Source organism: Oryzias melastigma, linkage group LG20, assembly GCF_002922805.2.
Source record: "Oryzias melastigma strain HK-1 linkage group LG20, ASM292280v2, whole genome shotgun sequence".
In the NCBI taxonomy this organism is placed as follows: domain Eukaryota; kingdom Metazoa; phylum Chordata; class Actinopteri; order Beloniformes; family Adrianichthyidae; genus Oryzias; species Oryzias melastigma.
The window spans coordinates 18,670,837-18,697,940 of record NC_050531.1 but is presented as its reverse complement, the minus strand read 5'-3'; the positions used below and the strand labels follow the sequence as shown (position 1 = coordinate 18,697,940).

The following is a 27,104-nucleotide window of genomic DNA, read 5'->3' as shown; positions in this document are numbered from 1 at the left end:
AATTTCTTGGAAAGTACTGGTGGCCACATATTACTGATTCTATGACAGAAGACTGCAGGAGGGTAGAAATTTGAACTTGGGCCGCATCGGGCCAGACTGGTGGACATGCCTGCTCCAACAGACCCAGCGAGGATTCAATCCAGGTCCATCTTGATGGGCATCCAGAATCTGTTCTATATCCTTAAGCTTAGTTCATTTGGGATTTTTTTTTTCTGTGATTCCTTCTCATTGGACAAAAAATGAAAAAGAAAAATCCCAAAGTTTTCCCAAAAGTTTTGCACAAAAAACAAGAACATCAAACCCAGCTAATGCACATAGAATGATGGGCATATAACTCAAAATGATCTAAAACAAAATGAAGGTGCAATAAGACATTTTATTCCAAAAGTAAAGATATGAGAAGACCTTTCTGTGCCTCACATTCATATACAAGGAGAACTCTACCTAACTCTTGTGTCAGATCAAAACTTTAACTTTACCATTACACCTACTGTACACGTTTTTAGTACAGTTATAATAGTTTGGATATAGGTTTATGCATCTGACACCTGAAGGATCTGATTAATAGGATCTTAAACTATTTGTTTAGTATAACTCTTTTACAAAAAATAGTGTTTAAAGTATAATGTAATCTAATGGTTTTAGTACCAATAAAATGTGTCCAACTATAGAACTCTCCTTCTATTTCTTTGTTCAGCTGGCTGACAGAAAAAGAAAATGACAAAAAAAATAAATAAAACTGGGAGACTTATGTGTCCATACATCCATTTCTTTTTTTTCTTTGAAAATTTTGTTTCTTTTGCAACTTCTCAGCTAAATCTACAATTTTGCAGTGAATAGAAACACTGAAACCTCATTTATTTTTTTGTTTTATTTAAAAGGTGCTCTCGCTATTTTTGTTATTTTGTTAAGATGATGTATTATAACAGCTGAAAACTTGCGTAAATCAATTTCTTAACCTGCTATTTCACTTTTGGGGACACAGGGTTGCTGGAGCCTATCCCATCTAGTGTTGGGCCAAAGCGAGGTACACCCTGGATAGGTCGCCAGTCTGATGCTGGACGACTTCTGTGTCTACAAGTCCAAATGTCAAAAATAATCTAAAGACACATTTGGTTTAATTGTAGACATAAAAAGAGACCAAAAAACAAAAAAAGACTGTCCAGTCATTTGAGGCTTCAAACTAATGACAGTTATGAGCCAAATTGGTGGCTGCTGGTCTGACATATAGCTGTAAAAGGTCACGATCAACAAGTGTTTGTGGCCTCACTCTTAATAAATGTATAAGCACAATTTTTAAAGACTTTAATTGAAAAAGTAACCAAAACGTAACTCCACCCAAACAATGCAACAAGATAAAAAAGTTTAAAGTTGCCACCATTTTTTAAAATATTTTATTTATTTTTCAGTTTAAAATTTTGATCTAGTTTTGAGCTGCAGCTGCACACAAATGCTCACACTGGTAATTTACACTCATGATATAGAGTTACAGAATCTGGTTAAGAACGACACGCACCATCATTGCGCCGAAGTCATTATCTTTAATTATCTTTAACAGTGTTTTCAATTACTTGTAAAAGCGAGTTCTGTGGGTACGCACACAAACAGTTCCTCCCACCATATGTGGTGGTTCTGCCACACACTTTGAGATGATGAAGTGCTCCTCTCAGGCTTCTAGCAAAATAGAGAAAGGGTTTGCATTAATGCTTTTGTTTAGTTCAGCGGGTCTTTTGTTTCACAAATGACTTTTAATTCAGCCATGGCTATTGCTGTAATTTACCCCAGACTGGATTACAGAGATGGCAGTCCTAGAATATTTTTATTTCTTTAGCATCTGTGTCCAGTTTTTCTGTAGCTGTTCAACTACATTTTAGATTTTTTACAGTCCATTGTTGTTGGAGTCAGGACTCAAATAGTTATATTCGCCTTTTTTATGTTATTTCATCCCGGTAACAACTCTATATGCACACTGGTTTATGTTTTAGTCACAAATTCTCTTTTTTGCTAGATACCAGCTGTCTGTGGGCAAAAAATGGGCCAACCTGTACAGTTCATGAAGATGGCACGCATGAAATGGCAAGGTTGTAGGCCTCTCAGTGAGGCTATATTGAACGTACAGACTGTGCAAGGAGCCCACAAGTCAGGTTCACACAAGTGCCTGCTCCTTCAATGCCCCATACAGGTTTTTTTATACTGCAGATGGACTATATTTAGCTCTAAAGGCAGTGGTGACTAATGCCTTATTAACTACTAGAATGTGGAGTGAGAGTACCCGTACGGCAGGATCACCCATACAACATAAGTGAGAGCAACTTACATTAGCATTACGAATTCTTCATGATAAACTTACTACTCGGATGACAATTAAATGTTCCATTTTCAGTGTGTCTCGAGAGCTTCAGGACACACCTGGACACTTCTCTAGTTGTGCCTTGAACCACGACCCTCGAGTGACCCGGACAACCCCAAATTCCACTGCACCGGTGCGGATCAACCATTGACTGCAGAATCACTGTACAAATCAATGCTTACTTTTTCATGTTCCAAATAGGGAGTATCCGTGGGGGTCAAAATTCCATAGACGTCCATTGAGAAATAGATATTTCTCAGTCATTTTAATCATTCTTGCTCCGATGCCTTCTTCTTAACGTCTTCTTTCTAATTTTTTTTTTAAGGATATTTTCTCTTTATTGCAAGTTATTCGTTATAATCTGACCAATGAGATGCCTCATTAAAGTTTGTCCATTGACCTTGAATGTTTGATTGACAACTTCTCCCGAGCTTGCTTTCAGTTAGATGGGGTGCAAACAAGCTCACTCAAGATTGGTGACAGTCGTTGCCCTAGAAACGTTGACTCACACAGACTCAAACCAATCACTGTCGACGGGTTTCAAAATTGCGGCACCTTGATATGTCCAGTGATTCTACAGTCCATGGGATCAACCCCCTGTACGGGTGCATGTGACCATATCTTTAGACATCAGTGACTGTCCTTTCTGCTTTACCTTCATTAATTATCCTATTTGAGGACCATAGGAACTTAAGTTCCAAACATTTGCAAACAATGATCAATAAAATGTACTTTCCTGCAATTATTTTAGCAGCACTTCTTAACCGTTTATGTTTTATGTTACACAAAACAGGCCTTTGCAGTTGCACTTTCAGTACTTAATTCGTCAGCTACGTTTTTTAGTTCAGTTGACAAATCTAACTTGTACTCCATGCTTCTCCTTTTGAAAACTTTGCTTATGAATGCAGCACATTAAAATAAATTTTCTTTTAAATAATTAAATGCATTTAAACACAAAAGGAATATAAACCAAAAAAATTGCCTAAAAAGAAAAAAAATTATTCAGATTGTGAGGTGTTTCTTCAAACACCTCACAATCTGACAGTGGGGAGTCTGCTAGACAGTCATGCAGACAATAAACCAGACTAAAGTAAAAAAAAAGCTCAGCTATGATTAACCTGAACACACTTTTCTTTTTCAGCAAAGCTGTGCCTCTTGCCAGACAGCTGCTGTTTAGTCCTTTCTCCTCCACTACAAATGTGATGGAGTACGTTAGTGAGCTCAGGATGGGACAGACAACTGTTACGCCTCTGCTCTGTTTGGCTCAACTCATCTCAGTTTATTTCATCTCCCACTTAGGAATATCCAGACAGACCAACCCATCCCACTCCTCTGTCTGCTCCGCACAATTTATCTCTCTGCTGGAGTTCATTAGCTGCAAAGATAACTTCTTTTTTGAATATTTAAATCCTTTCAAAAGTTCACTGCAGGAGAAGACCAATCTGTTTGTGTCCAAGTAACTTGTGAACATAGGAAAATAGTGAGGTTTTATCAGTTTTTGTTCTGCGTTTTTATATAATCTTTGGTGCTTTATTCTTTTTTTCTGTTTTGGTTTAGAAATACTTGATCCTCCTCAGCCTCTTAAGGTTAAACTGAGTGGCAGCTTGTTGCCACAGATGAAGGATTTCTCAAAAGCTTCTTGGTTAATATTTTTGCTCCCTCAGAAGCACAGCATCTGGTTTACGCCATTTCAGAGGTCAGTGAGTCTCCTGGAGTGAGAGTGGGTGTTTTCTCCTTGTAGCCCAATTTCCTTCAAACTTTTTGAGTTATGTCATTATCATCTTGTGGTTGTTGGGTGCAGATGTGGAGGAAAGGTATAATTGGTGAATATCAGCAATGGCAAACTGAAGAAATCACAACAGAAACCTGTTCCTTAGAGAATTGCAGATGGCTGGGGACCGGTTGTGGTTTTATATAATTTCGAAGGTACATAACGAAGGGGTTTGGGGTCTTTCCATTAAAAAAAAAAGATTTATTGTAGTTCTGCCTTGACTAAAGGGATCTGATGGAGTTCTCAAATGGGAATGTGTGTAGTAATTAAATATAATTGCAGATCCAATTAGTGACAGTGTTTCAATAACTAAGAGACGTAATTTTGAAACCAGAAAACATCCTGATCAGTCTATCCATCTGCAGAGAATCAAAAACTTGTTACTGCACTGAGAGACATTGACTCTCGAATGTAAACAGAGCTCATCAAGACACATTTCTGTTATTTTCAAGGGAGATGTTCTGACAACCGAAAGCCTCAGTCACATGCATCTGTCTAGGGGTTGACCCATACCGGTGCTATGGGGTTTTTGGTTCTCCAGCCAACAGTGAGTTGTTGAGAAGAGTGACCACATTTTAAGGGAGTGCAAGTAGATTTTACTCTTGAGGCTTGTAAGGGATGCACAATTGTTGTGAGTGTGGTAAATGTATCATAAAGCATTCACAAGACTAATTTTAGTTGCATGAGCTTTTGATGTACAGGGGATGCTTTCGTTCGGTGCCCTTACGCTATGCTCTAGTCTTTAGTATGGAGTAAGTACTGGCCCTTTAAGCTTCATTTCCACTAAGCAATCCGGTCCAGTAAGGAGTTGAGCAAAATAGTTCAGTTCATTCTGGTGAGCGTTTCCACTCAGTTAAGCCTCACTTCAACTGAGCGGTTTGTTTTCACAGCGCATGCGTGGTGTAGACCGCTAGCGTGTTGTTGCATCATTGTAGTGCAATGATTAGAAAAAAAACAACAATGGAGGTCATTAGCAGCTCGTCTTTTACATGTCTTGTACATTGTGTATAACAGGAATTTAATGTTGTTTGAAAGAAGATTGTGGGCGACAAAGAAGAATTCATTCATTCATCTTCCAGACCGCTACTTCCCTTTCGGGGTCGCGGGGGTGCCGGAGCCTATCCCGGCTACTGATGAGCAAAGGCGGGGTACACCCTGGACAGGTCGCCAGTCTGTCGCAGGGCCTCAATCACACACACATTCACTCCCACATTCACACCTAGGGGCAATTTAGAGTCACCAATCAACCTATGAAGCGTGTTTTTGGACGGTGGGAGGAAGCCGGAGTCCCCGGTGAAAACCCTCACATGCACGGGGAGAACATGCAAACTCCACACAGAAAGGTCCCAGCCCGGAGTCGAACCGGGGCCTTCTCGCTGTGAGGCAAGAGCGCTAACCACTGCGCCACCGTGCAGCCCGACACTAAAAAGAATACCGCCCTAATGTGCAAAACGGAAATACTAGCTTAGCGCTATATTGCTGCTTTCTAATGTCGTCATCACTTTCTGCTAATCAACGACTGGTGGCAACAGCGGCTCCACCCCAACTGTTTTGTTTAATTTTTCTATGGACTTCCAACCAATGGGGGCCCTCAAGGGTGGTACTGTTTAATGGGTTAATTTTACAATTGAAACCGGACCGAACTGGACCGCTCAATGGAAACGAGGCTTTAAGTGACTGCATGAAACCTACGTCTCACCTACTTCACTCTTACTTTCCATTGTGTGCTGGTTAAATGTTCCCTAGGATCTGTCCCTCACAAAATACCAGGAGAAAAAAAGTTGTCCATGAACATTTTCACTTTATGGGCTCACCAAGTGGTTTGCGACCCCTCTATTTTGTGTGGGCCACTTGAAAACCCTGTACAGGTTTGCCCATTTTTCACCCACCTATGTATCCACCTGTGAGGACAATAGTAACTTATATTTTAACTTTGACCAACGGCTTGATGAATTCATCAAAACACTGTCTCTCCAAACTCTGCCACTGTTTTTAGGTTTTAAAGATACATGTAAGACCATGTTTGTTTCTGTTACGTCCCTCCTTGGGAAGGAGGAAGAAATGTGCAACATAAAGAAAATAAGTAAATAACCGGGCAGGGATAAGAATGAGACACAGTGTTTAATGGAGTGACGGGTGGCAGGAGTCACAACATAAGATAAATCAAACCACAAAAAGCCAAATGAATGAATACTAACAGTAACTTAGGATCTCAGGCTTTTCAGCAAAACCAAACAGTCAAACATAAGTATCACACCAAAACAAACTAAAGAAACCACCAGAGCAAAATTAACAAATACACCAAACTAAAGAGGGGGAAACCAGGAACTAGCAGGCTTGGGCCAGGCAGACAGCAGGGGCAGGCTGAGAAACAAATTCCCCACTCAGGAATTCAGCCGCCACTGGAGCAGAGCTTCCTGGGTTCTTTTAAGCTTCCCTCCCAGCTCAGGGATTGGTTGGGAGGGTGCCTCAATCAGCTCTTGCAGGAAGGGGGCGGAGTCAGCAGCAGTGGAGGAGCTGGACTTCTGCAGGAGCTGCATGGTGAAAACGGATAAAACAAACAAAACATACAAAACACACACGACCAGGGGTCGTAACAGTTTCAGGGTACATATTCAAAGGAAGTTAGATAATATGAAATATATTTTTTCAAATCATTTTAAGATTTGAGAATAAATCCCATTAACTATTTTTAACCAAACCAAATGTTGATGAAAAAGGTCACCAAGGCAGTTTTAGTAAAATTACTGAAATAATTGAAGACTGGTGGTTTGAGGATGGATGGTAAGGTATGTTTATTTATATCACCATGGTTGAATCATAATGTGTTTGGATGTTTTTCTGAGACTGTAAGGGATAATGTAGAAAAACATGGCACGCTCTGAGAAAAATAACTGTCATCCTGTACAAGCATACAAATATAAATCTATAGATTTATACCAACACAATCTGATTTATTATGGTAAACTTGCGGTAAACTCTTGGACTGACCTTATCGAGGTTGTTCCTGTAGACTTCCTTTCCAGCAATGTTGATCTTAATTGTTGCTGCCAAGAAAAAGAAACTGAGAATTGTTTCAAGAAGGAGGGGGTTTTTAGGTCTCTTTTAGGAAGGTTGTTGCAGAAGCCAAAAATGTCTTATGGAGCCAATGAATAAAAAAATTCCAAATGTTAAAGAAGCAGTACTTTTAGTTGGTATTTTGTATAAGAATCAGATAATGAATGAAATATGTTTTGTAAAGCCTGATTTAGCGTCTGAGGACTTGACTTACTTGGTTGATTAATTGAGGAATAATTTATTGACCTTGCTAACTTAGTTTGATTCATTGAAAGAGACACTCATTTGTGTTTTTAATTATCCTGTTGGGCCTGCCGCCAAGTTTTATGATCACTCAGAAGAAATCCTACATGTGCCTTTTACAGTCGACCGTTAAAGCGTACTTGCCTCCGCTGTGAAGTAGGAAGAACTTCTAAAGACCCCTATGCCCTTTTATTAACCCCATTAAAGTTAACAGTGTTTTTCCAAGCTTTACCTGCATGTTCTATCAAGGTTTACAGCCCCCGCACAGCATTTAAAGGTGATGGTGGTTCAGCCTTGCACAGCTGCAAGAGAAGGTGGCCGGCCTTGTATGAAACGCTACACATGGAAATCTTTCGTTGAGGGACAACGCTTTTCGCAGACTTGCTAATAACTTGCTGCAGTGGGTTTGTTTAGGCGGCAGGATAAATGAATGACTCCAGTCATGAATTTATCTCTGTCTAAAACCCCTTTTGTTGTGGACTTCGATGGTTGTGTAATGATTCGGGCTAATGAGATGCAGAAACTCTTATGCTGGAGTGATCTAAGTTATTGCTGTATGTCTAAGACAGATGTTGAATCTAAAAACCCTAAAGTGACACTGATGTTATGATAAGAATGTTAGCATATTTTTTTTCCTTCTGTTAGAGGGAAAAGAAATTTCCATTCTGATCTCACAAATCCCAAGCATCTGTTCCTTTGTCATTTTCAGCACACGAGAGACATTAGGAACAGTTTGGGACTGAGTTCATCTGGGGCGGGGTGGTGGTGGGGGGAGCGTCTATGGAGGATCCTTTTAGAGCCTCCAGCCATTTGTCCTGGTTGGTAGCCAGTAGTCAGCATGGTGCTGCAATGATACAGCACTGATTTGCATTTGTTGCCACTGGAAAAGCTCCCTGTTTCCACATACATTAAAAGAAAATTTCCACATTGTACTACCAAAGAGTAAAAACTCAGCACTTGGAAGGTATAAAAAAAAAGGAAGGGAAAGGGGTGAAGAATGAGGACTTACCGTATTTTCTGCACCAGGTTATAATGCGCACCGTTAGTGAAAGCTCTGTTTTTGAAGTTATGTCATAAATACAAAAAATATTTAGACACGTTTAGCGACACAAAAGAGTCAGAGATAAGTTTGACATTCAGACTTTATTAGAGGTTACACCCGCTAACCTTTGCATGTTTGTTGATGAGGAAGGAAGTGGCCAAATCACTCAATTGGAATTTAATAAAAGTTGGATCAAACTTGTACAGAGTAGTCTGGATCTCCCCCATGAAAAGACAATGCCTCGTGAAATGGATTCCACAATTATAGTCCCTGTGTGGCTTTAGGCCAATGTTTGTCAGGACAGGAGAGACCCCCCAGAGACATTGATACCTTATATGGTCATCTGTACAAAATCTAGATCCTGAGTGGTCCATGTGCATGTTTTTGCTCCAGCCATGGTAATGTATAGTTTTGTTTTTCACAGAAAAAAGTCCTGATTAGGTCCTTAAAGCTTCCCCTGACTGGTTTCAACTGGTCCGGAGCTCCATGTGGGTTAATGGAACAATGTATTCATTAAGATATAGAAGTGTAACGTAATATAAAGGTTTTAAAAAGAACCTTCATTTAAAATAAAAACCTGTCAGTTCATAGTAAATCTAAAAGTTGTTTGTAATATGCTAAACTTTAGCCATGTTAGAGTATTCACACCACATGTGATTCTAACCTTGTTCGCTACACCTAAAAAAGCTGACTATTTCGCTAAAACAAAAATTACTGTGACTTTCCTAACTCCCAATCTTGTGAGTAAAGTGTAAAAAACTAAAAGTACAGACTAACACAGCTACACATTAGCCACGCTAGCATTTTTTACAGTACTTGTCACCCCCAATCCTCTTTGCAACATGAAAAAAACGACTAATATCACTAAAACAAACGTTAATGTGATTGCGATAACTCCCAACCTTGTTAGAAAAATCACAGGCAAACACAGCTACACGTTAGCCACATTAGCATATTCACAACAGCACCCAACCTTTTTTGGAACTATTTAAAAAAAAAAAAATCCCTGATATTTTAGGAGAGTGCCGTGTATCAGTATTCATCAACAACAGAAGGAACAAACAAAATCAATCCATAAAAGGCACTCTGGATTATAATCTGTACTGTTGTTTTTTAAAAAAAGGTTAGGCTTTTAAATGTGACTTAAAGAGCAGAAAATACAGTAATAAGCAGAAACCTTGTTTTGAGTTAAGGCATCCTCAACTGATCAGATTGAAATCTACAAAAACTGCATCATATACGTCTTTTCAAACAAAATGTTGCTAACAACGATCATTTCAAGTTGCTATTTTAACCTGGTTTCTCATATTGTTGTAACATTTGTTAACATTTTGTGTTAACATTTGTATGTTTTCTGTATAAAAATGTAATTAGCTGTCCTTCAAAACACATAACAGATTTGATTTGTCGTAATGACAAAGCCAGGGAATTCCAAAACCAAGAGGCAACTACTTTGAAGGGGAGATCTCAGCTTCAGGGATAGTTCAACGTTTTTGTTCGCGGGCCTCAAAGGAGAAGACAAAGAAGATGTTAAAGGTCAAAAATGTACTAAAGAGTTTGACCGTGTCACATGAACTACCAAAACTGGTTAGTTAAGCCAGTTCAGGCCTGTAGATTTCAGCGGGATACATCACACAAAAACTTTCTGAGCATCTATGACCTGAAGGATCATTTCTTACTAAGCTGCTGTTTTACCCTAAGCATCCAAAATTCAACCTGCTGTGGTGAAGCCGCCAAGAAAAAAAAAAAAAATAAATAAACCTACGTGACGTTTGGCTGCAACCGATCGATCCACTGTACTTGCTGAAGTCATTTTTCCATGCTAAGGAGCTACTTGCTTTTTCTTCCAACCTTAAAGGATGGAATTTCTCAGTGAGTGTGACTTTGAAACATCAGTGAACACGATATTGAAGCGGTTTGGTCTTTGGAGCTGGTAATCGGAGGCTTGTGGGCTTGAGTGGAGCACAAACCCCAGCTGCGAAGTTCCAGATCCAGTCACTTGAATAGCGTTCCACGGTCTACCACGGTCATACCCCAAGTAAAATGGTTTTGGAGTAAGTGCATGATGTGTTAAAAAGATTATATGGTCTAATTAGCTAATCCATCTTGTAATACCATATAATTTTGTGCCTGGTAGGTGCAGCTGTACTTCAATGCTCCTCCTTGTGGAGGACTAGTGGGCTGATGACATATCTGTCCTGTCCTGTGCTGGCTGTCAATAAGAGGCCCTAAACACTTCTCCTTTTGTTTGGCACCTCGCTTTGGTCAAATCTATCTTTCCACCCACTGTCTGTCTAGGGTTTCTCCCTTTGGATTAAAGTATGTGTGCAGGAACCATCATCTGTGTAATTGTTATTTCTTCCTGTTGCAGTAAACCATAGCTCCCTCTCATCTTCATGCTCACTGTCATCAATCTTCTTCTGTCTGCGTGCACACTTTAATCAGGTGTTATTTATGCTCATGCATATCTCAGATGTTGTGTTTCAACTGAGTTTACCATGTTTGAGGGTTTTTTCTTGCTCCTCCAACTTGAGAATAAATAGTAAATCAAAGCTGGAATGGATTTGTTTGTGTTGTCTGCAGCTGACTCTTCTCGTTACCACGTCTGCCAGTATTCCTGGACTGAAAACTGCTCCTGTAGCGTTCTCTCCTCAGCCCTCCAGTGAACCCAAGATATATGATGGTGGTCAATTAATCATTCAGCACCTGGTAGAAAGTGCGCGAGGAGGAAATGGAGTCAGAACCCACCGTTCATTTCCTGCATGTTCATGTTCACCAGGCACACATACTGTATAGCTTTCTTAGTGTTTGTTCATCACTTATAAGATTAAAGTTGGTTCTGCTTCATCCAAACCAGACAGTTCAACATGCAAAATTACAGGCAGACTGATGATTTGATCCTTCTGTGGCATGTTTAAGTAAAAGAGTTACAGTTTGATGGAAAGAGTCATAATTTTCTCATATATCTGTAGATTTGTCCCAGCAATTTCCTTGTTTTGCTTAGCCCTTGAAAAATCCCTGAGGTTGCTGACCTATGTGACTAGCAATTTGAATCATATCGTATATAATGCCTTTCATCGTCTGTCTTTTTACTGTGTTTTACATGAAGGAGATCTGTGATTTTTTCTTGACCGCCGCGGGTGTGGGCGTGAGAGGGGAAGTGCCGCTTGGCAGTTAAAGTGCTCTCTTCCTGCGTACGGGTCGGACTCGGAGGCCCTGGCCTCTCAGATTTCTCTGAAGATCGTTTGGGCCGTGCTGAGCGGGATAATGCTGGACGTCAGCAGCTCTGGGCTGGTCCAGTGCTGGCCACAACCGAACCAAGTGGTCCACTGCTAGACGCTGTCAAGTTCACTAGCCTTAGCCGCCATACAAGTGGGTCCAGAATAGTCGGGCCAAAACAAATCATATGAAGCCAGACCAATCCAGAAGAAAAATATCTGTTGGTCCACCCTTTAGTGGTAAAACGCTGGTCTACATTTACTTTGTTTCCGTCTATTCTTCTTTATTTTTTATTTTTTTGTTGTCTTACTGACCTTGAAGGACAATGGTAACATGCACGTAAAGTATGGATGGCTACATGTGTAAATTTGGAAAACTACGGTGGCCCTGAAGGGCAAATCACACCAACAAATCACTCGACCCAAAAACATTTTTAAGACCAAAACTACAATTAAGCAAGCAAAACAAATAATAATGTAAAAAAAAAAAATTAAAAATAAAAAAGTGAGAAACTAAAACCTAATAAAAAAAAGAAAATCAATATGAAACGTTACAGAAAACAAAAGCAATTTCCAGAAACCAAATTGAAACGTTAAAAAAACAAAACACGATAAGAAACAGGAAAAGTTAGGCACTATGGGACATTGTTGATTGGATGATTAGATTTGAGCTTTTCCAAATGTGTCTTTAGTGTGTGGATAAAAATAAAAGTTTTAGGATTAGTATGGAACATATCCAGTATCGCCTCATAATAACTTTCAGTTAATAAGAGGGACAAATGTAATCATCCAGTCAGTCAAAACAAAAAGAATTTCCAGAAAATCAAATTGAAATGTTAAAAAATTAAACAATAGAAGAAACTAAAAAAGATGAAAAATTTGGGAAATCTCTGATTGGATGATAACGTTTGTCCATCCAATCAGAGATGTCCCATAATCCCTACTTTGTCAAGTTTGTTATTGTGTTTCAAATTTTAACTTTTCATTTGGATTTCTTGAAATGTAAATGTTTCATTTTTATTGTGATTAATTTGGGAAACTGTTTTATGGCCTCTGGGATTTTATTTTGATTTCTCAAATGTTTTTTTTCTTTTTCATGATCTTTAAAAGGTTTTGGTGTAGATGCAAAAATGTTTTAAAGATCAAAACAACAATTAAACAAGCAAAACAAATAATAATAATAAAAGGAATTACATTTGAGAGTGGGTTATTTCTCTCTATTTACACTTTAGAATCCACACAAAATGATCTTTACCACTTCAGCAGTTCTTTTTCTGGCTCTTTCCTCCTCGTCCGTTTGCCCGAACGTTCTCAGATTTAATTTCTGTTTTGCTGATTCCTACTTTAGCTCTCGGTTTCTTCTCCTATTTTTTTAATGTTTGAAAGCGGCTTTCCTCCTGGTCACAGAGTTCAGCTCGACACAGTGACCTGATGAGGCGAGCTTGTCTTTTATCTTCGTGTCCCTTCAAGTTTTCAATCAGTTAATGAATCGGTTTCCCATATGATGCCACTCCGACTGTTTACGCTCTCTCAGCGTTGACAAGGAGGCGCCGCATGTCCAGAGAAATAATGAGCTGAGTGTGGACACGCAGAGAGAGTTTGCACCTTGGAAGAAAAAAATTCCCGCCTACCAGCATCTCATCACTGCCAACACGTAACGACATAACCATACTCCTTCCCCGAGTCTTTCTGCACTTCCTGCACGCATCACCTCATCTCATGTCTCTTTAAGTCCCCCTTTTTTTAAAAAACGGATTATGTGAGATGTTCTGATGGGGGTTCCAAAATGTAAATGACTAAAGGCGGAGGGGGCAACGTTGTGGTTGTGAGGACCTCAGAACAAGGCTTCAGATCTCGTAGCAGAGATCACATGCTGAAACGTTGAGACTGCTGCAAATGTGTTGCACGTAAAAACTCTCTTGTTCGTGGTCTGTTTCACTCCTGTGCTGTACGCAGACCCTCTGTGGCAGCGAGGAGGTGCTAATGCCGCATCTTTGTGATAGCAGCTGATCCAACAAGCTCCAACTGGGTTTAAACGGGAAAGCAGTGGCTTCAGATGGGGTTCAGTGATTGTACAGCCATCGGTCAGCATCAACCTTTGATTTGATCAACTGTTTTTTAGCCCGTAGAGCTATTTCTTTACTCCATGCACTGATTAAAGACACCCTCGTAAAGTTAGCCAAGCCACTCAAGTTATTTTGACGTTCCAATGGCTGCGCCATGGCTTTGGGGTTTCTTTAAAAGATCTGTCTTAATTCAAAGGGTTTCAAATACAGGGGGTTTGAGTTTGGGAGGCCCTTTTGATGCGGTCTTTGGAGCACACGGCTCAGCCTGAGTGCCTGACCTTTGTTGTACCTCCTAGTTTAATAGATCTTAGCCATGCGGAGGACCAGAGCTGAGAAAAAAGACAAGTATCTGCTACTACTCCATCAGTTACACTCCAGGATTCTGTTGTGTTTGGAAGTGGACCCACAGACTTGCTGGTTTTGCACTCTCTCTGCAGAGTGCTTCACCTCCCTGCAGCTTAATCTTGAAACCATCGGTTTCCCCAGTCTGGTTTTCTTTAAAATGATTTTGAAGTATTTGTTCTTTGAAATAAGCTGGTGTAGTAAACCATGAAGGGTTTTCTGTGTATGTTTTGGTCCCGAGTGGGAGTTTGTGGCCCTCCCAGTATATTGTCACAAATACGCTCTTTTTCTAAGGGCTTTTTTTTCCTTCTGCTCCTGATTCACACAGATTTGAATAAAAACAAATTTAGAAATGCAAATTTAAGCTTTTTTTATATGAGGAAAATGTTAGGAGAACATGTTAAAAATACCAAAAACACAATTTTCCTCAGGATTCCAAGGGTTTTTTAAAAAATTCATCTTGAGCAACCTGCCGTGCTGTGTTTACAAGCAGAGAAGATGAATGAAAGGAAACCTATGTAAAGAATGTTTACCATCTGGTCAATGAAAGAAATTGTAACCTTTCTGATCATTTTATGTGTAGATGTTGTATTATTATTGTTCCTCAAAAACAGGAAAGGCCGGAACAATAGCAGGAAGCAAAGGCTGAGGGAAATGCTCCGTTCTTTATGGTTCCCTGTTTTAAGAGGTTTTTGTATATTTAATCAGTTACATCAGTTTATATGGAATTCTTTGTAGTGACAGCTTAGAAGAGTAGATGTTTTCATGTTTGTCCTTTTTAAATTTGCAGCTAATCCCAGCCTGTCAAATTGTGGACATTTGTGTTGTGCATGAAGGTTGTGTGTTTTTGCCTCAGTGACAGTTATTTTTTCCCCTCCTGCTCTCATCTTCAGGTCTGTATGAGCTGCTGGCGGCTCTGCCATCCCAGCTTCAGCCGCACGCCAGCTGCCCTGAAGATAACGTCTTCCTTCAGAACATGTTTGGGGAGAAAGGCCTCCACTCGCTTGTTAAGGTAAAAAGAACCTCTTTTGAGCCTCACATCGCTCTAACCTCGTCAGTCAACACATGACTTTACTTACCGCGCTTTAGTGAATGTTTGTTGGTGTATATGTGTGACTGGGATGCAGCTGCTCAAACATTTTAGGATAATTTTAGCAGGTTTATATTTTAACAGTTTTATCGAAAATGAAATTCTGAATTGAAATCCTTGTCTTTGTTGCCAAAAACACACAATGGTTTCTACTTTCTTGTCTTGTTTTCATCTCAAACTTTAATCTCATCGCAGTATGTTTCGTTTTTTTGCCTCCTTCTTCTGCAACAGGTTTGTTTTCTCTTTGAAATTGAAAGCTGCGCATCCTGCAGTTATGATGAGGGAACAGTCTTCTCTGTCTACCCCGCCCTCATCTTCATTAGGGATTTATGTAATCCCCAGGAAATCTCCTTCTTCGTCTTGCACTCAAAAGGAGATGATTTCAGTTTTTAGAACATAAGCCGTTTCATAGGATTTTGGACAACCCCAGTTTAAAAGAAGATGGGACTGCGTTGGAGGCCAAAAGTCATTTCTACAAGAACTTCTACTTATTGTAGACAGGATGAACTTCAGTGAAGTCATGTTTGGGCTTGTCATATTAGTTTTTTTGTGAAAAAAAACACCATATTTTCTGTGTTTCAGCCCTGTAGCTTTTACTGAGAAGGTTGCAAATGTGGCAAACGAGAAATAGAAATTGTTTCTTCTTTAAAAATGATACAAACACCTATATTTTCTTGCCTTCTTACTTTACAGTAAATCATAAAAAATAGTGATGTTAATACTTTATTTAATTGACTTTTTTAAAATTAAAAATGACTTCATATTTATGTTTAGAGACAAAGACTTTTATGTGTTTTTACCAAACCTGTTTAAGGTGACATTTACATAAAGTTTTGTTCTTGATGTTTTTGATTTTAGCTTTATTTCTTCACTTTTGAGAAACTTTGAATAAAGTACGTCAAATAATGTTTTTAATGTGAGAAATCGGATGTCAATGTGTTGCTAATGATGACAACCCAGACCCTCAAAGTAGATCTAGATATTATTAAGTTTTAAATTAAATCAACTGCAGGAGAAACCTTTTTGGACACATTTTGGATCTTGTTTAAGAGTGTCAAAGACTAAAGCCCCTGTGTCCAATTTTGTATTTTTATTGTAACATTTCAATCAATGTATTGCCTTAGGGGTGTAATAATTAATTTCAACATTAATTCAATTCCGTATTTGTGGTTGACGATATGATTCACTTTCATTTTTGCTACGTTTTGAACGATCTGATTCACTGATCTTAAATTGATCCAGAACATCTTTATCCAGAACTTCGATTAGTGTGACTCAGAGATAAATACCTGGTACTGAATAGTGCAGGTCAAGTTTTCCAGACTCCTTATATTTCTTGCAAGATAATAAATTAAATCTGTACAGATAAACAAGTAATCAGGAATTAATGTCGAATGCATTCACATTTTAGTTTCATAAAGTTCAGCCCACTGTTGTTTTTCCACTTCAAAAGAATACAAACGGAAGACTAATATAACAGGACAGCACACTGTATGGTCACATGACTTGGCTAAATTCAAAGTGTTTCCCCACATCAGACTTATCATTTTTTGCTGCATCACATGTGTGTTGTTCACTGTGATGGACCTTTAATTTGTAAAATAGACTCTGTCTAGATAGTATTCTCCAGTATTGATTCCATTATCCATGTAACAGTTTTTATAGTATAGTTTGATTCAAACTCAGACGGATCAATCTGGTTGGATCATAGGAATAGAAATCAATTAATCAATTTATCGATTCATCTTAACACCCCTATAATGCCTGAAGTAGGGTTAGTGAAAAAACAATGGTGGCACATTTAGTCTATGCATAACGTGTCTTTGTGAAGTTTTGTAAACCGTTTTGAAGCACAGGATTGGCTCTTGCCGTTGACCCCTCCCACATCTCCATATAGCCTACTCTTACTTTGACAATGTAGAAGAACTAGTCTTTCTGAAATTTTTCATTAGTTGGAACAGTTTTAAGTACTTATTTCCCTAGAGATCTTGTTCAGTTGAACATGAGAGGTGGCTGTGGTGCAGAGGTAGACCAGTTGACCTCTTATGATCGCAGGTTTGATTCCCTGCCCACATGTCAAATTTACAACTAGGCACCATGCAGTGTGAATGGCACTGTGACTGTAAAATGATTAGTTTCTTAATCAAGTAAGCAAAGGAAGACGTTAAATAAGTAAACGCCATTTACCATTACCTCACTAGGTTACTTTTGCTAAAAAAAAAAAAAAAAAAATCTCCAAATAAGTGAATCTATGTTTTTGTTTGTGCTTGAAGTAATTGTGTTTTGTGTTTAGAGTATTAGTGGATATTATATTCATTTAAACCGCATAATCACACATTTAAAAATTTGCTTTTTCATACTTCGGTAATCAGTAATCTAAAATAGTATTCAACCCAGCGTTCGAGAAATGATAAAACATAATATTGTCTGCTCTTATTTCTGCAATAAACATTTTTTTTTTCTAAAAGCAACATTTCCTTTATTCAAGTTATTAGCATAGATGTCGTTTCAGGACCATTTGCCAATAAAACCTTATATATGTTGTTGCCAATATTGCTGACCACCTCATAGACTTCAGACCCCACAACCTTTTTATGTCTTTGTCTATTTCACAGTTGGAACTGGGGATGTTTTAGTACTTGGTTACTAAAAAGAGAGAAAAAAAAGAGAAAACTTTAATTGTTAGAGCTACATTACACTGTATTCATTGTATAAACGTCTCAGTCTTGAAAGACGAGCCAGATGTTCTCATGAGCTGTCGAGATCTTTTTTCCCCATTTGGTGGTCTCTTTTGGCTTGACCAGAATTATTGCAAGATGTCAAAAATACAATTGAGAGAGATAAAAATTGGCATAATTTCCCTGCCCTCCATTGACTGAAACATTTTCTGTGTAAGCATGTTTGTTCAGGATCCAGGGTTGTAACTCGCCAGTGCGAGGATGTAAAAGCGCCCGAATTGTGGCATACCTCAGACGCTTACGCTAAAGCCTTGATGCAGGGATTTTTAGGAAACCGAAATGGTTTCATTTGATGCTTTAGCTTGTTATGCATGGCCAAAGAAAAAGGCATCGGGATCGTGGATAATGATGGGCAGGCCTGAGTATGTTCTTTCTCCACTGCCCCAAAGAAAACAGAGCACGGTGGTGGGCAGATAGTGATACTAATGAAGGTGGCATTATGTTTCTGTGAGATGTAGCCAGACATAAGGGTGGAGCTCAACAAGTTCCATGTTTGCACAGGCTTTGAATGAACTTCTGAAGGGTTCTTTTCCCAACTCCTCTGACCCAAATCGTTCAAGAAAAATTACACAGTAAGTTAAAAGCTGAAACAACAACTCTAAACATTAGTTTTGGTTAAAATGTTTGAACTGTTTTTTTTTCTTTCTTTTCAAAACAATGATAGGCTTGTCTGTACAAAAAACTGTGTAAGAGAACTGGACTGAGTGACCCCCGTTCCAAATAGGAAGTGACCGCTGGCTCCAAGAAGCCAAGATCCCATCGACTTCTATTGGGAAGAGAACAGCAATTACTCAGTTAATATATTTGTCACAATAACCATTCTTGCTCTGATACCTTTCTTTTTTTATGTTCTTGCTAAACCAATTTTTTTGAATGATGTATTTATATATATTTTGCAGTGCAAGTTATTCAAGTTCTAAACTGACCAATCAGATGCCTCAATAAAAGTAGGTGGCGCCCGCTGGCCTCCATGTTAACGTTTCAAAGATTGTCCCAGGCTATGTCCAAATTCCTCACTATATAGTGCGTTTGCCATTTTTAGTGCTGTCTGAACTATGGAGGGAATTCGGACATAGCCTCGATCTCTCAAGTGTAAGGGATGTGGCCTTCCAACACATTTACTACTGATTGGCAAGAGTGGTTGCCATAGAAACCTTGACTCAGACTGACATCGTCTGGTTCCAGTTTGGCGGGATCCAAATGGCATCTGAATTGACTTAATTTTGTTGGAGCCGTAAGTAAACCATTTTCTATTGATGTAACCACACTTGCTCCATCCAGTTCTCATATACTGTCAATGATGAAAACCAATCAACATATTCATCAGGACTGGTAAAAAATCTGTAAGTAATGTCTTTGTGTTCTATTGACAACACACACATCACAATATTGTCAAAGTGCAAAAAAAGTTCATGTTGAAAGTCTATCAAACTGATACATTTGACTTTTCTCTTTAGGAATAAAAGTTGACACAAGTTTGTCACACCAAGATCATAAAGGTTATAAATATGAACCAAATAAAAATATGTTTTTCATCTTTTTTTCTATTGGGATTACACATAATTTTTTGTCCTTCAGTCAGCCTATTGCATTTTGAAAAAGTGATGTATTGTATCTGAAGCCATTTTTCAAATCCTAATTCATCAATTTAATTATGTTATGGATGGAAAACAAGCAAACAGCCCAAACTAACAAAGCTTTAAAGGCATAAAAGCTGACAACAGAGGTGGATGTTTCAATTGGTTGCTAAGGAAAAATGTGTACTTTGATGTACACACACAAGACAAATACCTCACTTTGGTTTATCTGGATTACAAGCTGTTTTGCAGCTTTTTAGTTTTTTTAAAAAACACAAAGCTAGTTTTGCAGATAAATGATAGTCATTTTATTTTTTACATTTTGTTTTAAAAATTAGTGAAATTAATTGTTAAACCTTCCTATCTAGGACCCATTTGAAACAGTTCTTAATACTCTACAGTGTACCTTTTTATTGAGGAGAAATAGTACCTGGAAACAGAATGCAATCAGAAAAAAATCTTAAGAACTGATGGATTGATTGATGAATAAAAAAGACGGATCAGGTTGACTCGGCATCAGCGGTCATACAAATACCAAAGAGACTAGGGACCCTTAGATAAATATTCCAAAAGTTTTAGTTCTTTTTTGTGATATGGAAAGGCTGAAGTGGTGAAATGACCACCCTGAATGACATTGATATTTTCACACCGGTGTTGTTGTACCCTCATAGCCTGAGAGTCACTGAGGGTTTTCTGCATACTAACACAGAAGTGCGTTTTGTTCAGTGCTGCCTCAAAGAAGGTGAGGAGGTGAAAATATGACATTTCTGAAGCGGTTAAGCACATAATCTAATGGAGTGAAAAAACGATGTCAGCATCGGCACAAAAGTTTTACTGTGCAACACATTTTTATCATACATTTCCAACTCATTCAACAGCTTGGCTTAAGGCCAACGCTGTCAAATGAGCAAGGGACCACTTTTACCCAGGTATCCATTATGTGGGGTGACCATTACAGAAATATTTTCATGCTAAATCAAAGCCCATAACTAGCATTTAAAAAATATTCTGAAGAATATTATTATTATTAACATTTCATTATAATATAACAGTAATTTAATTTAAATATTTGTCATGTTTTGATATTGGATGACCCTATTGAATTCTGGAACTTTATAAGCTGTAGTTTACTTTTAAAGCTGTAATTCTATAGTTATAGTAAAGCTATAGTTTACTTTTTCACTGTCCACACAGAAAAACTCATTCATAGTTTCAAGGATCCTTAGACAACAACTTCATACTACTAAAAGTTGACCCTTTAACCCCTGAATCATGACACTTAAACACAAACACAAAATCTTTAACATACTGTAACTTTTCAATCTGGAATTACTGTGTTAACGGTTGAAAAGTTACAGTAAATCGAAGAACATAAACACTGGAGCTCCGGTGTTAAAGGGTTAAGATCAAGGGTTAAGAAGCAAAGAAATATTAAATCTCATCCATGTCATCCTCTAAATTGTTCAATTATTCCAATGTTACCTCCTTGTCTCTCATCCCCTTTTTCTTATTTTATCTTCTGCTGCATCCAACTCTTTGAAATTATCAAATTAACTTCAAAATGTAAAAAGAAACTATCACCAAAATTACTAATCTCCCTTTTTCTTTTTTTCTCTGAGTTCCTGTTGCTCTGAATACCAACTGGCATATAGGCCAGCACAGTAATACACAGTAATATCCTTAATGTAATGCTTTAATACCGTGTTAATGCGTCAGACATTCAACAATAGAAAAATGCACAGTTCTTATGGCAGAACTGCCTCATCCACCTTCTATTTTTGTTCCTGATCACTTGAAAGTGAAAAGAGTCCCTCCTTTTCTCAGTATAAAGGCCTGAGTAGAAGCTGCTCTGTTCCAGACAAGCACAACCGTGTGTTTCCTCTTCTTTCTCATTGGTACTGGGACATAAGGCAGCTTGTCAGTTCGTCAGCCAAAAGTGCAGACAGACTGACTGTAAAACACAGACCTGCAGCACAACCATCTCGCCTTACAGACGCAACATTCAGGTGAACATGGTTACTGTCAGGGGCACGCCATTAATAAAGCTTTAAATTATTCCCCTTCTCTTTCCTCTAAAGCCTTGCCACCAATTCTCCAAAGATTACTCTTTTGATTCCACAAGTCTGTTAGGGTATACTTTGGGAAATCACAGAGAAAACACACATATCATGTTAATCTGACAGGTTTTGCAGCCCAGGTTACTCACATGGAAATGTTCAGGCCTCACCTGGGTAATTATGGCGCATCAGTTACCGCTTTTCTGTCTGGAGGGAGGGAAGATCCAATGGAGGAGGTGTCATGGATGAAGAAGAGGGATACTGGACTTTCACCAGACTTTAGCGTCTTGTCTTGGGTCATCATACGATTAGGACGGCCTCTGTCAGCCCTCCTAATGCGATTATGTCACAGTGACGAAACAAGTTGCCTCCTCCAGCCTACTTTCTGTCGTGCTGCAGGCTCTTCAGATCACCTCATTTTGCATCTTTTTCATCGGGCCGGCAGGAAAACTGACACAGAAAGCGACTGTGTACACAAAGCAAAGCCAAAATGACATGGAAAGTCCAACTTTCCCTCAATTAGAGGGAGTTACTCAAGTGTTCTTTCTGCAAATTCTTCCCCACTCATTGTTCTGCTGCCAAGTTCCAGCGCCACAAAAAAACCACAGGAAACATAATACAATATTCAATTTCCACCTGCCTCAGGTGGGGCTCTCTTTTAAGACCAAGTTTCTGTCAGCAGGCCTTTAGACTGATTCTGAGATCGCTCATTTTGTGGTTAGCCATTTTTCCCGTAAATTCCTCCCCTGTTAGCTGTCTGCTAATAAGCCTGGCTTGGGTTTCATTGTTTCTCAGCATTATTGATGTGGGTTTGCCAGTTTGTTCTTCTAAAGGTGCTGCAACTGAAACTACCCAAGTGGAAAGTGTGAACTATTTTTGAAGAATGAGCTGATTTTCTATCGAGCTGGGGTGTGAGTGAACACTGTTCCAGTTCTAGCTAGTTCCTCCAATCCTCCAGACACATGCCGTCTACAGAGGAGTGGTGCCTTCTCAACTTTATCGATTTGAGAAAAATGTCTGGCTTGGTTTTGAAACTCTTTGACTGACCTCAAATTTGTAGTTCTCTGGAAATAATAGCCAAAACTGAAAGCAGAAGGTTTGAATAACACAAGGCCAGTTTTCATAAAACATGGAGTACAGGAGCAATGTCCAAAATATGAAAAAGGAGGTTAATGGTGCCATATAGTAAATGTATGGTTCCCTTTTGACTGAGGAACTGCTCGATAACTTCATATGCTTACCAGAAGCTTTTTAAGATAGTCCAAGCAAATTGGACCACCGTACAAACACGCCAATAATTCTGACTCGATATATTGCATACGTTTGTCTCTGAGGTTCCCGTGCTTGTTTGGATGCTACCTGTTTTTCAAAAGTAAAGAGACTGTGATGCAAACAGAACAAACCTAAATACAGCTTTATATTCTTAATTTTTTTTTTCTGTCCTGTTCTGTTCTTATAGATTACAGGAATAGGGTGTAGGTGTATTTCTGTGACTTTTAGCTTTCTAGTTAGTTGGTTCTTCATGAGAGAATATCTCTCTTATCATCAGTAAGCTTGAGTTGTGAAGTCTTTTTGTTATACCATTGTAACTATAAAGATTTCAAGAAAAGGTTTTAATGAAAGCAAAAAAGAAAATCTGCCCAGTAGGGTCACATCATTACTTTGTTTAAACTTTCATATGCTTTACTTTACTTTTTAGTTTTTAGTTATACAAGCTTTGGTATTTGAGAATTACATGGGAGTGGATTTTAACTCCTGCCCCATCCCGCTCACGGACAAAAGTTTAATATGTTCCTGTCCAGATCCGATCCTGGTACTATGGCTCCCACTTCCATCCCACTTGGGTTCAAAATGATTCCTGCTCCTGTACCATTTCTATATATATGTATTTTTTATTTTATTTTAGTCACTCTGTAAAACTTTTTTTTTTTTTTTTTTTGCACCTCTCCTGTTTTAGAGTGGCTCCTGAATCCCCGTTTCTAGATTTTACATTGTTCACATCATGTCTACCATAGTTCAATAAACCCCAAACATTTTCCGACATGTTTTACAAGCGGCATATGACATAGTATCACTGGTGTAATCAACTCTCATGCACGTCTTTGACACATCCAACTTTCATACAAGCTCCTTAAAATTCATTTTTTAGTCATTTGTTTTTGCTGGACATCAACTTTCCCTTCACAAACTCGCCGTGGATCGCAGCTCCTTCCATCATTGCCCTTTTGATCTCAGCGAGAAAACACCTAAATAGAATCACAGGGGTCTTCTGGGTAATGTAGTTCTTACTTAAATTGTGTTACATTGATTGTATATTAACAAAAAACTATGGGTCTGTCTTTACTTTTTTGTCATTTTCTAATCCCTTAAGTATTATTTCCTGTGATGTCACAGTCTTGTGATTATTGGAACAGATGACTTCCATCTCCCAGGAATCCTGCAGGAATTCCTATGACCTGTAGAATTCCTGAAAGAATGTCAGCCTCTAGTTGATATGTATACATTATGCATAATGTATTTACTGCTTTGTACTCCTTAGAGTTTCAGATTGGTTTAGATTAGGAATGGGCAACTCCAGGCCTCGTAGGCCACTTTCCAACATGTCTTCCAACATCTCCTGCGCTGGTATGTTCTAATTGGTTGGACACTCCTAAACCAGGTAATCAGTCATGAGTAGGGCTTTAGAAGAATCATTAGTGTTTTCCGTGGCTCAAAAGATAGTTTTCCGTAGTTCAGAAACCCAAAGGTCTCTTCCCCAAAAATAGCCGATTGTCAACATCCTGATGCTGTTCTACCACAGTGAAAGCCCAAATCATTTAAACTGACCTGCCATGACCGAACAAAGACGGAACCTTGATCTTTTTGTGTAAACATATTCTCTCATAGTAACCATAGACTTCTGTATATATTTTAATCTTACTGTTTCCTCCTTTGGGTTGGTTTACCAGACTGGTTTCTTGACAAGGTGTTCTGGATCAGACCAGAGCTGGTCAGTAGAGGCACAACACAGGATGTACTCAGGAGGCTGGATATAGAAGTGGGGGCGTCAGCTTAAATGGCCTGATGGGAAGCTTTCTGAAGGTGAACATTAACCAGAGCCATGCAGGACCAAGAAGCAGAAACACTATCCAGCCCTGTGATCTCCAGACCTCTCCTTCTCCTTCTATCATCACACCTCTCCATCTAGCGGCTTCTGCCTTTTTCCCCATTCTTCTGAGTCAGATCTAACTTGCTCAAACCTTTCTTTTTCTCTGCACCTTCATGTTGACAATCAAGTCTCAAGCTGTTCATCACTCTCGAACGCACTTTTTCAAACCCAGCTGGAGGCTTCAGGGGGATCTGACCTTTACCTAGAGTGATTCTCTGCTGCTGTGCAGAAAAGATGAAGATGGATGCTTTGTTTTTATAATGCTCCAGTCTTGTGGGGCTGCATCAGCCTTTACCTTTGCTTGATGTTTTCACTCGCATTTTTTAATCCTTGCGTGTAGCTATGTGGATTTGAAGGCCGCCAGGTATTTCTGGAAGCGAATACGACTCAGACCTCCATGGAAATGGGTCACACTACTCTTTTACCACATGCTCTATTTTGAAGAAGTCCATGAGGAGGTTTAATCATTAATGTCCTTTGCAAACTTGTCTTCTTAGAGCTTTTTCTGTGTTTTTATTTAACTTTTTAGTGGATTTACATTTCTTATCTAAAAGCTTTAGAAACTTGAGTCTTTGATGCTGTTGTATGACTTGAGTTGTGCTCTGGCTTCAGCTAAGCCCTCCTTGGCTTCAGTACACTGTGTTTTTATGCTTTTTTTTCTTCTTTTATTATTATATTTCCACAGGACACACTTTTCATTTGCCAACATCACTTCTGCCTCACCAATGGGACAGGGAAGCAAGCAGTTCAGTCATGGCTTTAAAATACATTACTGCATCATGGACAGGCCCTTGGAGGGTGTCCTGAACTGTAAATAAAAGCATTTGAATCTCGCGTTTGCGCACTGAGCAGAAGAAATTCCAGAGTAACTAAGTAAGTGGAGGTGGTGCTGCAGCAACTACCTTAGCAGATGTCACTCCGACTGTGGTATGTTGGAGCACCGAGGATGCTGGCAGCCTCTCATTCATTTCATCTGGTTTCTTACAAAGACGAGCAGGACAGATAAAGTAACTGGAGCTGCCTGCTTGTCCTTTTATGGCCTTTTATTGTAGAGAAGAAGAGGGTGGAGTGGCTGAGACTTCACCAACTACCAGGATGAGGACAAAACGACAGGATATGCCTCCCTGAGTGGCACTCTTACTCTTCTGAGACATTGGGCGTGTGACACCTGTGTAGGAATGCCTGTTTAGCATATGGTATTCACAATGGAGAAGCAGGGAGGGTCTTCTTCTTTACAAGCACTTGTCTGCCACCTGCAGTTGGAAGAAGCTTGGTGCAAAATGTCAAAGTGGTGTGAATCTTTTTCCTTCACATCTCTATTCGGATGAAAGACTTGGTGTCATAGGATTTATAATTTATCCTTCATGATCAATTATCAGATGGTTATCTTCCGAGAATTAAAAGAGACACCTTCATTTGAAGTCTCTGATTGGTCAAAGTTTGACCTGGTTCAAATTTCAACATGCATTAAACGGCTAGTGCGTTTTGTATTTGGAGCCGGAAAACAACATTAAAAATGCGCTTATCTACACGTGACGCGAGCACGTTGAAAAGGGAAGCCCAACAGACTTTTTATCGAAAATGGTCGCTTGAACGCACAAATTCTTTTAATTCCTTCACCTCTCCATTCCACTTCATGTCCACATTACACACTTTCTGCAGCAGAGGTGAGCGTCCTGAACAGATTACCTCTGTGACACTCCTAATGCCCCATGTTTTATAGCAGAGTAATGTCGGCTTTACATGGGGATTTGAACCCTCTAAGATGACCTCGAAACATGGCCTGTGCCTTGAGAAGACAATTTATCACCAGACGGGGTGGATAAGTGCAGTTGAAACTGTGTAAGGCCAACAGTTTGAATGGGATGTTGACAGGCAGAGAAAAGGTCATGTGTCAGTGAAGACATTTGTAACACAGCTGTATAAAGGTAGCTTTAAAGCTGTTTTATGGACTTTTATCAACGATGGACGACTTTTTAAAATGTATCTCATGATGTATATACACACGGCTGTCTGTATTCATCTCAATACTCTTCAAGTCATGGTGAAAAAATTATGTTTTCCTGCAAAATTAATAGAGCTTGTGTCAAGATGTAAGTTTTTTCAATTACAAACAAGCAGAACTTTTATATGGACTTTTTTCTACCCTGCTGGGTTATTTTCAAATAAAGACTGTTTTAATTAAATTAAATAACTTTGTGACACAGCAACCCCTTTGGAGTCCACCTCCATTTATTGCCGATCTAGCAACTGATAATTTTCTACAAAGACAAACAAGAAATCCCATTCAGAAACTTAGGGACGAACAACATTTTGAGTGATTAGCTGATAAGACAGTTATCATTCCATTACACCTGCACCAACATGTGTGTGTAATGTCCTACACTTGTGTATTTGGAGCTGCA

The 27,104-nt window shown here is 38.9% G+C and overlaps 1 protein-coding gene across 2 annotated transcripts in view; it reads left to right on the top strand.

The window, feature by feature from the left end:
* The window catches only part of mpp7a (membrane protein, palmitoylated 7a (MAGUK p55 subfamily member 7)), a 143,630-nt gene that overhangs the window by 30,652 nt on the left and 85,874 nt on the right, over positions 1 to 27,104 (top strand). For both annotated transcript variants that reach the window (XM_024280521.2, XM_036217342.1), the window contains exon 3: positions 14,983 to 15,101. In XM_024280521.2, the coding sequence (XP_024136289.1) occupies positions 14,983 to 15,101 (119 nt within the window). The remainder of the gene's footprint in view (positions 1 to 14,982; positions 15,102 to 27,104) is intronic.